Genomic DNA, 13,416 nt, shown 5'->3' with positions numbered 1-13,416 from the left:
CGTTTTACAAAAATTTTAGTTTATTAGCATTTTTATTTTCATAGAATGTTGACTTTTATGAAATCTTTTAAAGAAATTAAAATATTTGAATATGAATTTCAGAAAATGTATAAAAATCTATTTATGCCTTTCTTATAATTTTTTTTAATTCTGGTAAGTATAACCGAGCATCTCAGCTTTGAAATGCATTTTAACATTTTTTTTCTTTAGTCTTAGAATATAGCCTCGAAATGTACTTTGAAACTCTGTTTTCCTTCTTTTTACACTAGACACTTCCTTGCACCATGTATGCTTATCTACTATATGCTTGCTTAGAAATTCCAGAGGCTAATTTTGAAACAAACCAGGCATGGAGGCCCTGTGGAATCCTTCCACTTAGGGGGAGTTGTGAACGATTAGTCCACTACCACCAGGCTGAAGTAAAATAATGCCAAGTGGACCTCTGGATGGCCAGTTACCCAAGATAGCCATCAGAACAAGACACACAGACCCTGTGCCATCCACACATTTCCCATAGCAAGTTTCCTTTTGAAAACACTATGATAAATTTTAAAACTTAAGATGGGACTTTAGAACACTAGTTCCCTATCTTCTCAGTTTGCTGACTCTCTGTTTAAAACCTTCTTTCCCTCCCACTAAACTTGGCCTTTTGAGCAGCAAATAGCCAAACCTGGGTCTGGTTACATAAGTAGGTCTGGGATCTTGATAACGGATCATCTGCAATGTTTGTATCTTCTCATTTGACTCAGTATTCAGTCATTATAGAATAACTAACTGCTATTTTTATCAAAAAAAATTCTGTACTTCTTTCCTTACCTCATTTATTTCCCTTTAGTTTATGATTTATAATGGTCCATTGTTTTGTTTAGAAAACAGCAAGGCTCGAAGTAACGCATTTGCTGAAAAGAATGGACTTCAGAAATATGAATATGTTTTACATCCAAGAACTACAGGCTTTACTTTCGTGGTAGACCGTCTAAGAGAAGGTAAGCACCCATTTCAACATGTACTTTTTAATGAAAGTGGCAAAAATTGCTAAGCTTTATATATAGCCCTTTAGAGTTTATAAAATATGTTTTAATACTTTATCTCAAGAAATGAGATACTGTGTTTTTATTCCAAGTTGACCTATGTACTAAAATGTTTTGCCGTGTATTCTTGAGAGATATAAAAGAGATCTCTGTAAAAACTTCTTTCCCCTTTTTTGGAACAGACATAACTCTATGTTACATACTTTTATATATATACACACACATATAGCATATGTGTATATGTGCATGTGTGTGTGTATGTGTGCGTGTATATATGTATAGAGTTAGGCTATAATTCCATTTTAGGATATTTCTCCAAGTGGCAAAAGTGTCTTTTTCTTTTTTTTTTTTTTGAGATGGAGTCTCACTCTGTCGCCCAGACTGGAGTGCAGTGGTGCTATCTTGGCTCACTGCAAGCTCCGCCTCCCAGGTTCATGCCATTCCCCTGCCTCAGCCTCCCGAGTAGCTGGGACTACAGGTGCCCGCCACCACGCCCAGCTAATTTTTGGTATTTTTGGTAGAGACAGGGTTTCACCATGTTAACCAGGATGGCGTCAATCTCCTGACCTTGTGATCCACCAGCCTTGGCCTCCCAAAGTGCTGGGATTACAGGCATGAGCCACTGCACCCGGCCAAAAGTGTCTTAAGAGTATCTTATCACTTAATCCATTCCTCTAGTACTCATGAAAAGAAAAAAAAAAGAAAAAAATCTTATCACTTAAACTAACCATATGTTCAGCTCTTAGGGTTTGAGAATATATCATTCTCTTACTATTTTAAGCTATAGAGAAATATAACAATCTGAAAAATAATTTTACTTTAATTATTTCACTCAGTCCACCAAGTAACTGGTTGGTAGGAAGGGAAGTGCCACTGCCTCTACTATTTTATAGTAGAACTGGCATCCACCTTGTGGTAAGTACATTTTCACAGGTTACTTGAGTCAGGGATAGAACCTTCTTCTTCCTTATTTGTGGCTCATATCACACTTCTTTCAAACTACGTCTATTCGGGGGCATATATGAGCAGAAAGTGATTCCGTTGATGATGTCGCACCCATTTAAATGCTTAAGTTTTGATGTAAATGAAAACCAATTGTACTTTTTAATTATAGTTCTGCATATTTGCAAGTTTATATATTTATACACATTTGTACATACAAATAACACACATATGAAGTAACTATTTGGAAACATACTGAAGTGTTAATTTTATAACAATTCAAAGCCCACAGTCAGCTAACAGAAGAACTGTTTTTGCACATTTCTGCTCTTCACTCTGATTTCCAGTAAGCATATTCTGTAATGGTGATCTCTGTGACAAATTACCACCTTCATCTGGTAACTGATACATTTTCATAAAACTGCTGTGCATAACATGAAAAGTCTTGAACCATTATGTAAGAAAAGGTACGAAGTTCTTCTTTCCCTCAGTGGCATCACTATTGTTCTTTTAGGATTTAATATGCTTTAAGATAAAAAGTATAACCTGCCAAGATGAAGCATATTTATAACCACGTACCCATGATTTAAAGAAAGGTTCACAATCAATTCGAAATTACATGCTATGGTAAACCAAAAATGTTATCCATATTAGTTTGGTTTGCTTTTGAAATTCTGTGATTACAACTAATATGACATGGACTTGTGGGCTTGACATTCCTGTTGGATGTGCTTAGTGAGTGCCCATCTACCCATAGAAGTTCATGGAGAATATGGTTCTTCATGCCTGTGGAGTGGGGTGGAGAGGCACGAAGACATTCAAGTAGTGATGCTTTTTTTTTTTTTTTTTAATTTGATACCATTTACTGTGGCATGTAACTTAGACTCACCCTTCTCATTCAACAATGTTTTTCCATTTTACAGTATTTAATGATTTCTTTAAAGGTATTTCTGACATCATAGAACAATCTATAGAGCTCTGTTTTGAAATCTGGAAAATATTTTAGTAGCAAACTGATTTATAACTTTGGTGAATGTGTATTAGTCCTCACTCCAAGCACTAGTCAGCAACCACAATATGTAATTTTTCCTGCCAGTTGTGGCAGCTGGTCTCCCCAGCATCCCTCCCATATCAGTAAAAAGAAACAGATGATTCCATTTGTTTCAGTTAGAAAACAACAGTTAGATGATTTTATTTGTTAGAAACATAGAATGGGACTTGTATACTATAATAATAAAAATAAAAAATATGATGAGGATAACTATAATAGTATAGCAGCTAACATTAACTGAGCATTTACTAGGTACCTAGCATTATGCTGTATGTTTTATATGCCCATGATCAATTCATCTTCACAACAACTGTACGTGGTAGTTACCATTATAAATATTTATCTCATTGTGCAACACTGAAGCAGAAATTGAGGTAAAGAACCTCATCAAAATTGTTGGAATACACTTTGTCTAACTGAATAGCTCATGTTCTTTCTACTGTAACTAGTTGCTGCTTGTATTTATAGTATGATTTTAGTTAACAAAATCTCCAGATCATTAGGCACCTTTCTAACACTAGTGAGCTGGAATATTTTCTTTAAGAAAGAGTTTAATAGGAAAAGAATTTAAAAAGAAGCTATATGGCCAGAACACGGAGAGATGGTAGTCACCAGGCGGCTGGTTGTGATGCTGCCTGAGATAATGGGGGGGGGAGCAGAGCAGGCAGAGGCCAAGGAGGCATCAGGTGGGGAGCTGAGGGCAACTCTCATTTCTTGGGGTTCAAGTGAATAAATAGAGAAGTTTCATTAGTGATCGGAGGTGAGGAGGATCTTGGAGGTCATCTAGTCCAGAGTTCCCTTTTAGAATGGGAATCTAAGACTCAGAAAGGGGCCCAGCCTGGCTTTCTGATCTTTAGGCTCATATATTAAGACTTGAGATCATATAGATTTGTTCGAGTTTTAGGTTTGAAATACTTGTTTTTGAATTCAAAGAAAGCAGTTTATATTTCAATCCATACTTAGCTCATATGCTTAAATTCTAAATATAAAGGAATGAAGGATGTAATCTTTACACTATTACTCCAGGGGAATACAGGGTTAACCACAAAATAAAAATTAAATTCCCACTAGGTAATTTGGATCAGCACCCCGAACCAAATTCTTCAGTTTGTATTCAGAGAGAGAGAATTGCTGACTTAACATGCAGATTACATAATTAGTGTCTAACAGTCCTGTTTGTGGGACTCTTGATGTTTGTCTACAATAGTTCTCATGTGCTCTGAGAAAGTTGATGGCTACCTAGGAAATAAAAGCAGTATACCAATCATAGACAGCGTAGTCTTCAGTAGCATTGTTAAACTATTTTAATTTCTTAGATTTTTGGTTAGTGCTTAGAGCTAACAATCCAGTCTGTCTGTGGCCTACAGTGGAGGACTAAAGGTGACCAACAGAAACCCCTCTCTGTGGCTCACATTGCATTTATAATAGTCAGCAAGCCTCTCCCAGGGTGGCATTTCAATTACCCTTTCGAAACAGCCAGCATGTTTTAGGAGGCAAGGAAGAAAGACAAATTATTGAAATATTGGGTGCATTATATATCATGCACTCTGACCTTTTCATACAGCCTTTTATTGCTGGAAACTATGAAATTGGATAAGACCTTTCCGTTATGTTAAATAAGATGTGGTTGTACAGTAGACTTTTGACATTTGCTAGAATATTTTCTGAGACAATTTCCATTTCCTCAGTTTTAGAAATATTTTTGTAGTTTAGTAGCTTTTGAGACCATTTTACAAGGAACATGATAGAGTGCAACAAAACCTAAATGAAGTTTGTACACTGATCAGTGGATAAGCACCCAGATCACCTAAGTGGCCTGGTGACCTGCACGTCATGAAGCAGAAATTCTTCAAATTTGCCCCAGGAGAAGTATACATGACCGCATGTCAGAGACCTTTGATGTCTCTTCATGTTGAATTTTCAAATGCCATGGTATTGCTTTAGACCATAAAGGGAATTCATATTCTTTTCTTTGTTCCTTTTAGTCACTGCCCACCTCGCCCCCACTTTCCCTCCAGCGAAAAATCTGAGCTGCTCATTTAGGACAGATCTTGTTGTGTTTAGTGAAAAAAGTCATGATAGCCTTAATGAAAAAGGATAGAAGCCTATCTGTGTACTTAAAAACAACCATCTAACACTCACCAAGTTCTGTGCCAGGTATTGAGTTGTGCACGTTTCTTTACCTTGCCCATGCAGTAGAATCAACCATAGAGCTTTTTAAAAATACAGATACTGAGGTCCAAGCTCAGACCTATTGAATCAATCTGGTGATGGGGACCTAGACTCATCGCTACTTCTTTCACCACTCATACGTATCCCCTAATTCTCCTACCTAAGCTAGGTGGTAGTTTGCCCTGTGCTGCACCTGTGGAGCCTGGCTCTGTTTAGCAACTTTCGCAGGGTCATACTGCTGCTGAGCAGAGGAACTTTAAACTCAAGTCTTTTTGGTTCCAGTGCTCATGTTCTTTCCACTGTATAATAAGCTTACAGTTTTTCAAATGCAAAAAAAAAAAAAAAAAAAAAAAAATTATTCTTTGTAGATTTTTGTTTTTTTCTATTTCCAAGATTTCTGCCTGATATCCTTGGCTCTACTGTGAGTTCTGTTTAAATGAAAAAATATATATAAAGGGTTTTCTTTTTGTAAGCCTCTTTTATTTTTCTGATTTCTGCCTTTACCAGTTCCTCCTCCATTTCTCTAATCTTTAAAAAAACAAAACAAAACATGACATTCAAACTCTCTGTCCTTTCAAATTGTGGTTCCATTCTCTGGCAGAACCTGGGTTGAAAGAGGGAAAACAAAATTTTGGTTCAATCGTTTTCTTTCTTTTTGCCATCAAATTGCAGAAATAGCTTGATGACTTGATTTTCTCAACACTGGTTCATTTTTTATTAAAAATAGATAATAGTTTTTTAAATTGTAAAAACAGAACGTACTTACTGTTAAAAAATTGGAAAATTAATAAAGAAGAAACTAAAGGCATTGACCCTGTTGCACAAGCCAGAAACCTGGGAGTCATTCTTGGCTCACCCCGCTCTGCTTTTCACATGCTGTGAAATCCCAAACAAGGCCTTTTGGTTCTACCCCTTAAGGATCTCTCAAATTAATTCTTTTCATTCGCAATGCCATACTGGTCTGGGCCTTCATTGTATGTTCTCTGAATTATCATACAGCTGCTCAGCTGGTCTTTCTAGCTCTGGTCTTGCCTTAACCAGTCCTTTCTCCACTTTGTAGCCAGAGTCAAGCCTTTTTCTAAATGAGGGTGGCAGCACACTGAGGTAGGTGTCCAGGCATTGGAGTCAGGTCTCACAGAATTCCAAGGTTAAATCTACTCTAACATGATTTACCCAGGCCTTCTATGACCTACCTCTCTGGCCGTATCTCCTGTCTCCCTAGTTGTACCATTTGTTCTAGCCTTATTGAACCACACTTCTTTCCCAGAGTGCACAGTATGCTGAGGCTTCCCCACGGTATCCTCTTCCTCAACCTGTAGATGTCACCTTAGATAACAGGTCATCCAGGAAACCTTCCTGATTTTGTTTGGTTTGGTTGGGTACCTTGCTTTATATTCCCTGTATGAATGCTTTTCCTACTAGCTTTATGTACATTTTTCTTACTATAGTATCACTTGCGTAGTTGTTTATCTCATTGACTGTTTTTTTCTCAAGCCTTTAGCACAGGGCCTGGCATATAATAGATACCCTTCAAATTTTTTGAGCCGATCAACTAATTGGTCAATGTAATTTTATACCCTATGTTCCAATAAAGATTTAAAATGGCTAACATAAATATGTATCGTATAATAATAGCAGTGCCCCAGCCTGGTCAAGATGGCGAAACCCCATCTCTACTTAAAATACAAAAATTAGCCAAGCATTGTGGCACGTACCTCTTAATCCCAGATCTTCAGGAGGCTGAGGCATGGGAATTGCTTGAACTTGGGAGGCGGAGGTTGCAGCGAACTGAGATTGCACCACTATACTCCAGCCTGGGTGACAGAGCCAAGACTCTGTCTCAAAAAAAATAAAATAAAATAAAATAAAAATAATAATAATAGCAGCAGCACCAAAAGTAAGAGAAGAAATCAAGGTAAGGGAAAATAGGGGTAAATTTTTTAAAAACTAGATGTGAGGTTACTATACAAAACATGTTATAAGTTTCTACATTCCTGTATAATACGAGTCCAAACATTGGCCCTGAGCTTTCTGTGCCTTTTATACAAGGAAACCGAAGTATCATTGACCATGTGTATAAGGTCAAAGCAAGCCAGATGATTAAAAGAAGCATTTTTGAAAAACTTGGAATATCTCCCATGGCTTTTCACAAAGAGCACATTGTACATTTCATGACCAAGATCCTGAACAGCATCTTTATGGGAAATACAATGAAATTTTTAGGACTACTCCACATAGACTCATCATGGTTGTCCATGTTGGCTAATGGAATAAACACATTCCATTACATGAGAAAGAGCAGTCTCATAAAAGCTCAAAACACTGAGACTCTATATGGATTTAGAGTGTCTCAACTCTAAAGGTATAGATAGACTGCATGTCCTTCAAACGATTCTCCCTAAAAAGTATTTCACTCACTGAGGATTGGATGACAATTAGTTCACGCTGAGTTTGATTTTTCTTTGTAAGGCATCTGTTCTACAGATACTTTGTGTCATGAAGTGCTGCAGAGTCAAGGGCGATAGTAGTAAGTGGATCTAGGAGTTGGACTGAGGGAAATTACAGAGCTTACTGAGATTTCACACATGAATTGAAGGCCTCCCTCCAAACTGAGATCTGCCAGCATGTCCTTAGAAAACAGTGAGGAGTATGTGTTTTTCGTATCCTCTGCAATGCTTGCACATAGTAAGTGGACCATTGCTGAAAGCTCAGGTCCTGGTCTGTGTGGCTCTTTTGGTCTTGTTTATTGCTGTGACTTCATGCCCTCTCTTCACTCCAGTCATGTGGGACACACTTTACTCATGCTGTTTCTTCTCCCAAACTGTTCCTGTTCATCTGGCTAGCTCCCATGGGTTCCTCCAGACAGCTTAAGTGTCTTTTCCACTTCAAACAATTTTCTGACCTCTCCAGGTTATTGGAGTTCCCTCTTTTTACTCTCATCATAATCTATACATTTCTGTTAATAACCAGTAGGTTTTTAGTGGCTTTTTTTTTTTTTTTTTTTTTTTAGTCCATCTCTCTCATTGGACTTGAGCTTCTTTAGAATAGAGATACTGTGCCGTATTTGTTTTTATATCTGAGGTCCTAATACCATGCCAGGAATATTATAGGTACTCAATAAATTTATAGTTTGGTACAAATTCTTAAAGATGACCTAATTTTAGCATCTCTCTCATACACACATATGCACATCTGATTAGCAGCTCTTCCTACCCCCTTCAGTCTAGTGATCAGACACTTACAGATTTTAATTTATATGGAGTCCTTTCATTGCAACACAGATGAGATTTATGGCAGTGCCAGAGGGCCACCTGAGGCAGATGCACAGCAAATAATAACTATCTTAAGACACTCTCTTCTTTTTTTAACTACTGGAGGATAAAAGGGTACTTTTTTTTCTGGATTATGTATACTATTAGAAGAGAATTACAGAAAAACGTCATTTGTAACTTAAATGAATAAGGTCTTGGCATGTGATCATGTAAAATTCAATATGGAAATGTGGTTCTTAATTAAATGTTTCCTATATTTGTATCTCAATGAGTTTCAGATTCTAATATGGTGTTAAACAGATAGTTATTGCAACCTTGTGTTTCTCTGTACCACTTGACTTCAATAGGAGAAAAATTCTGCCCTGGGTTTATTATATACTATTTCTCTACCACCAGCCAGCTATAAAAATGCCTACTATTGTGAAAGGTAGGTCTGGGTTATAATTATTGCGTGTCTTATAGCACCATTAATAAAAAATTTTCAAAATATATGTTCTTTATTAGATTATCATTTTCATAGATGAGTGAAAATTATATACAGTTGTATTTTACTTATTCATAAGGCATGTCTGTGCCTAAATATTGGTGCCCTGTATAATGTTTAATATATTTTTTAAGAATGACACACTGAAAAATGCTGATAACAGTGACCTTTACAAAATGTGTTTATTTCAAAATTCAGAATTTTGGAAGCAGCTTTTGTGAGTAAAATTTGTGGAATTGCCTTTGAGTGATGACTTTCTGTAGACTGTACACTGACTAAAAAGAATATTGTTACATACATTGAAATAATTTTGTTGGTTTCCCATTGGAGGGCAAAAGTGAGAGATAGAAAACAACTGCAGAAGGTGTGAGTAGCTGTGTCATCACAATGCTGTTTACTCACTGTGTGGCAGATGGGCACTACATGTTTATGTACTTAGAATCTCGTTTCCAGTAAAATAGAGAAGAGAGTTTCAGTGAATATGCAAAATGTATGTAACAATACACTTTAGCTTCCTGTTCATATGAAAAGCAAAATTCTCAGCCAAGGTGAGATTTTGACCTGAGTCTGAACCCCGTGGACCTTTGAATCCAGAAATTCATCTTAACAGGAGCTTATGCCTGCCCTTTGGTTTTATACAGTATGCAGTTTCATTGTGAATATATATGCTTCTTTTTTTGGGTTTGTCCAAAAAAGGTTTACCTTGTTTCTTCTTTGTTGTTGACATATGTCCATTTCATTATTTTTAAAGTCTGTGCCTTTTCTTTAGCTTTATCGATTTTTTCTTCCTTATTCAAAATATTCTATCTGCATTTTTCCAATTATTAGAACCTTTTTTTTTGCATTTTTTCATAATTGATATTTGTGTTGAGTATTGCAAAGCAATATTAAAACAGTACTCACTTGCTGGAGTGTATATGTGTGTACACATGCAAAACCAAATTCATATACCTCACTTGTAAAAAATATGAAACTAAATACAGAAATTGTTTACCTATTAATGTTGAAAGTTATTTGCACAGCTCTCTAAATGAAAGTAGTTTTTTCCACTTTATTTTGCATAGATTATATTTTTATGTTATATAAAATTATATTAATATATCATGTAACAATATATTATTATATATATTTTGCCACATAGGCTCCCTATACATATCTGACTGCTAAAAAGCATGCAAACTCACCTTGTCGTAGAATCTGGGCTGAGCAAAACTAGTCCAGGTTCATTTATCATACGTTGGCTACTCTGCACTGCATAAAGTGCAAGACATTGAAAGAATGTCAGTAACTTCTAAATCAGCAGCCTTCCCCTAGTGAAGTTACGTAGGAGGGTAAAGCTTAAGTGTTCTCAGTGACTTTCACTCCCTCCACACAAGAGTATTGCATTTGGCCACATGGGGTAAATTCCAAGGATGATCCTACTTGGTAAGATTACTGACGTTGAGAATCTATCAGAAGTGCATATGTACACAAAATGCATATTTTTAAGTATTGTATTTTGTGATAATTAATAACTTAATCCACATAATTTCATTGTGGTTCACTCATCTCTTTTTCATAGGAAATGGTACTTGAAAGGGAAATTAAAATGAAACCACTAATTTACATTTGTTTCTCAATTTTTGTTTTATGAAGTACCTTTTCCAGTGATAGTCTCATTTGGTTATAATACACTAACAGACAGTAATCTACAATGTGTTGCATCTTTTCATTTTAATATTTTTCCTTGGGAAAAAGATTACTGTCTTTACTGTCTTGACAGCAAGCTTCATATTTGTGCTATTCTTCTTCTTGTCTTTGACCATGGCAATTACCTCTGTTGTTCATGCTACCTGCCTGATTTTGATGACCGAAATATTTTTCACTAAGAAATATCTGAGTATTGTTAAGTAAACATCTGTCTGTGATTCCTTATTATTTACCATATATAACATTTTTAAATAGTCTACGTACACTAAATGGGTATTTGTAAACTTTTAAACACTTAGCCTTTGAAAGTGTGAGGCTGCCACACAATTTCTTAGACCTTAAATGTGAGAAATTTATGTTGATAGTTGTTTGTCTTATCTCTATGTTCACAGCCACTTTCTTTGAAGTGACAGATTTCCTCTCCAAAAACTTAGAATGCTTTGGGTTAATGTTGCATTGTGTAAATGTAGGCTGAAAGTAATTTGGGGTTCCATGTGGAAATTCTGATAACTTGTAAGACTGCAGTACCAAAGTTTTAAAATCCTATTGTATAGTCATAGTTTATTTATGACTTATATCTTCCTTGTTTCATCGTAGAATTTTAAATGGCCTTTAGCAGAAGCTAAATAAGTGAAATGTGGCCCAGCGTGCCAAAGTCAGGTAATAAAGTATGTATGTGCATAGGACTTGAAGGGAAAGCGCGTATTATCCAAGCTAAGGAAAGCTGCTCCTCCTAGTCAAACATTGAGCCTTAGCACCGATCTCCTTAGAAGTCAAGGCAAAACGGGCTTTCCTGTAGTTTTCTCATTGCATTAAGTTCTTGGTGACTTACAGTGGTAATGAGCTAACTTACAGTAGAAGAAGTGTTAGTCAATGCCTTTTCTAGGCACAGTTATCACTCATTGGCAGCAGATCTACGTTCAGTTAACTAGCACCTCTCAAAGCTAAAAAACAAACACTCCTATTTTTGTGGACTGATCTTAGATGTCATTATTATAGAAGATCTACCAACTTGACCATATGTTTCAGGAGAGGAACTTCATACTGTTCCTTATGTGAGTACATGGAAATTACTCATAATCTATAATCCATGGTGCCTAAAAAGAATTGAACACTTTTTTTCTAGCTCATAAGATTTACTTGTTTTCATTCAGAATGGTGTCTTAATGACCACAACAGGTTCATAATGTTAAATCCAAAAGAAATTACCAAATAGTTTGCCAATTAATTTTAGTTATGGAAATTACTAATAACCTTTTGGATCAGTAAAAAGCATCTTTACCATGTTGGTTCCATTATTCATTCATACTTATTTTTTACTTCTTAAATTCATTAGAAAGGGTCTCTGTTGCCATGGCGCCTGGCCTGTTCCTTTTGTAATTCAAGGAGACAGTAGCCACTCTTATATGCCTAGATTAGTTTTAACGAAGGCTTATATTTTAAAACTTTAGGGATGGACATTAGTAAGAACTGAAATTAAGAAAGACTTGACAGGAAATATTGTGAATTTTGTTTAGACTTGACAGATGAATAGAGTTTAGGCAAAGGAGAAACATACTACAAAAAGCTTCCTCTGTACATACTATCTTTAAAGTTGTATACACAAAAGGTGTTTATATTTAAGTATTTTTAAGAAAATGTCTTTGTTGTAAATGCATATGACCTGATTCTTAGGTAAGTCCTATGTGTTGTAGTTAATATCATGTGATCAAGGCATACTAGTGACAGTATCAGAATAAAAATGTATAATGAACACATCTTTATGCATAAATTTGGGAGGTTAGTATGTGATCCAGTGTCACAGAAGCAGCATACAAGTGCAGAGTAGAAAAGAGTTGTGGCTGGCAGATTAGGAGAATTTAGGGAATAGGACTTTGAGTTTGATCTGGAGGAATGGCAGGATTTGAATTGGTAAAGAAATTGGGAGAGTATAGTCAGGGTTATATACTCAGCAGTGGAGACCAGCCTTTTTATGTGGCAAGAACTAAGTTAGAGAAGTAGTCTTAATTGTCATGAAGTCTCACTTCTAACAAACTACATAGGAAAGAGTAGGAACTGTGAAAGTTCTAGTATTTATGACTTTATAAATACTCCAAACCTGGTGACTACATTGTTCTCTTCTTAGTATTCTAAGACAGTTTATTATCTTCCTAAGCAGTTTACTACTTGTTCTAAGATAAAATAAGACCTTTAGAATAAGGCTTTAGCATCATGATAGTTATCTCAAAATAGTTTCTTATTTTGAGACTTCTGCATGAATTATGTTCAGTTAAAAGAGACTCAGTAAAAGTAATTATACCTCATGTTTTTTACATTTCCTTTGATCCATGAGTGAGGTATTTACAGACTATATGATGGCATATAGTAGGAAAAAGACTATGATTCATCCCAATTACAAAGATGTTTCCTAGGAAAGAAACTCTGGAGAAATGTCTTATGTCTTTACTAATGGTTTTGAGACTTAAACAAGTAAATCTTGTCTTTAATGTTTATGGCTGTAAATGGTCATAATTTTATACTTGCAAATATCAATTTGATCTGAATCAAACTTTTCCAGCGTAGTTGGCCTATTTGCAAGGTTGGATATCCATGGGCTGTAATGGATATATGCTCTATAAGATATCAGCGGTTTATCTGGATTTTAGGTACTAGTAACATCTTTGAACATAAAATCTGAGAAGTGTCCTTTGGGTGCAGCAACTATAATGTATTTGGTGACCTTAGAGAGAGGATAGTTTCACAAGAATGGAGGCAACAGGAGCCAGATGTAAGTGA

General features: G+C 35.8%; 1 protein-coding gene across 12 annotated transcripts in view; it reads left to right on the top strand.

Moving 5' to 3' along the window:
- The window catches only part of LCLAT1 (lysocardiolipin acyltransferase 1), a 216,832-nt gene that overhangs the window by 132,127 nt on the left and 71,289 nt on the right, over window positions 1–13,416 (top strand). For all 12 annotated transcript variants that reach the window (XM_050754721.1, XM_050754711.1, XM_050754712.1 and 9 more), the window contains one exon: window positions 870–986. In XM_050754721.1, coding sequence (XP_050610678.1) covers window positions 870–986 — 117 coding nt within the window. The remainder of the gene's footprint in view (window positions 1–869; window positions 987–13,416) is intronic.

The sequence above is a fragment of the Macaca thibetana genome, chromosome 13, assembly GCF_024542745.1.
Source record: "Macaca thibetana thibetana isolate TM-01 chromosome 13, ASM2454274v1, whole genome shotgun sequence".
NCBI classification, from domain to species: Eukaryota; Metazoa; Chordata; class Mammalia; order Primates; family Cercopithecidae; genus Macaca; species Macaca thibetana.
Note: the sequence above shows the minus strand (reverse complement) of the source record. Positions and strands in the feature narration are given on the sequence as shown.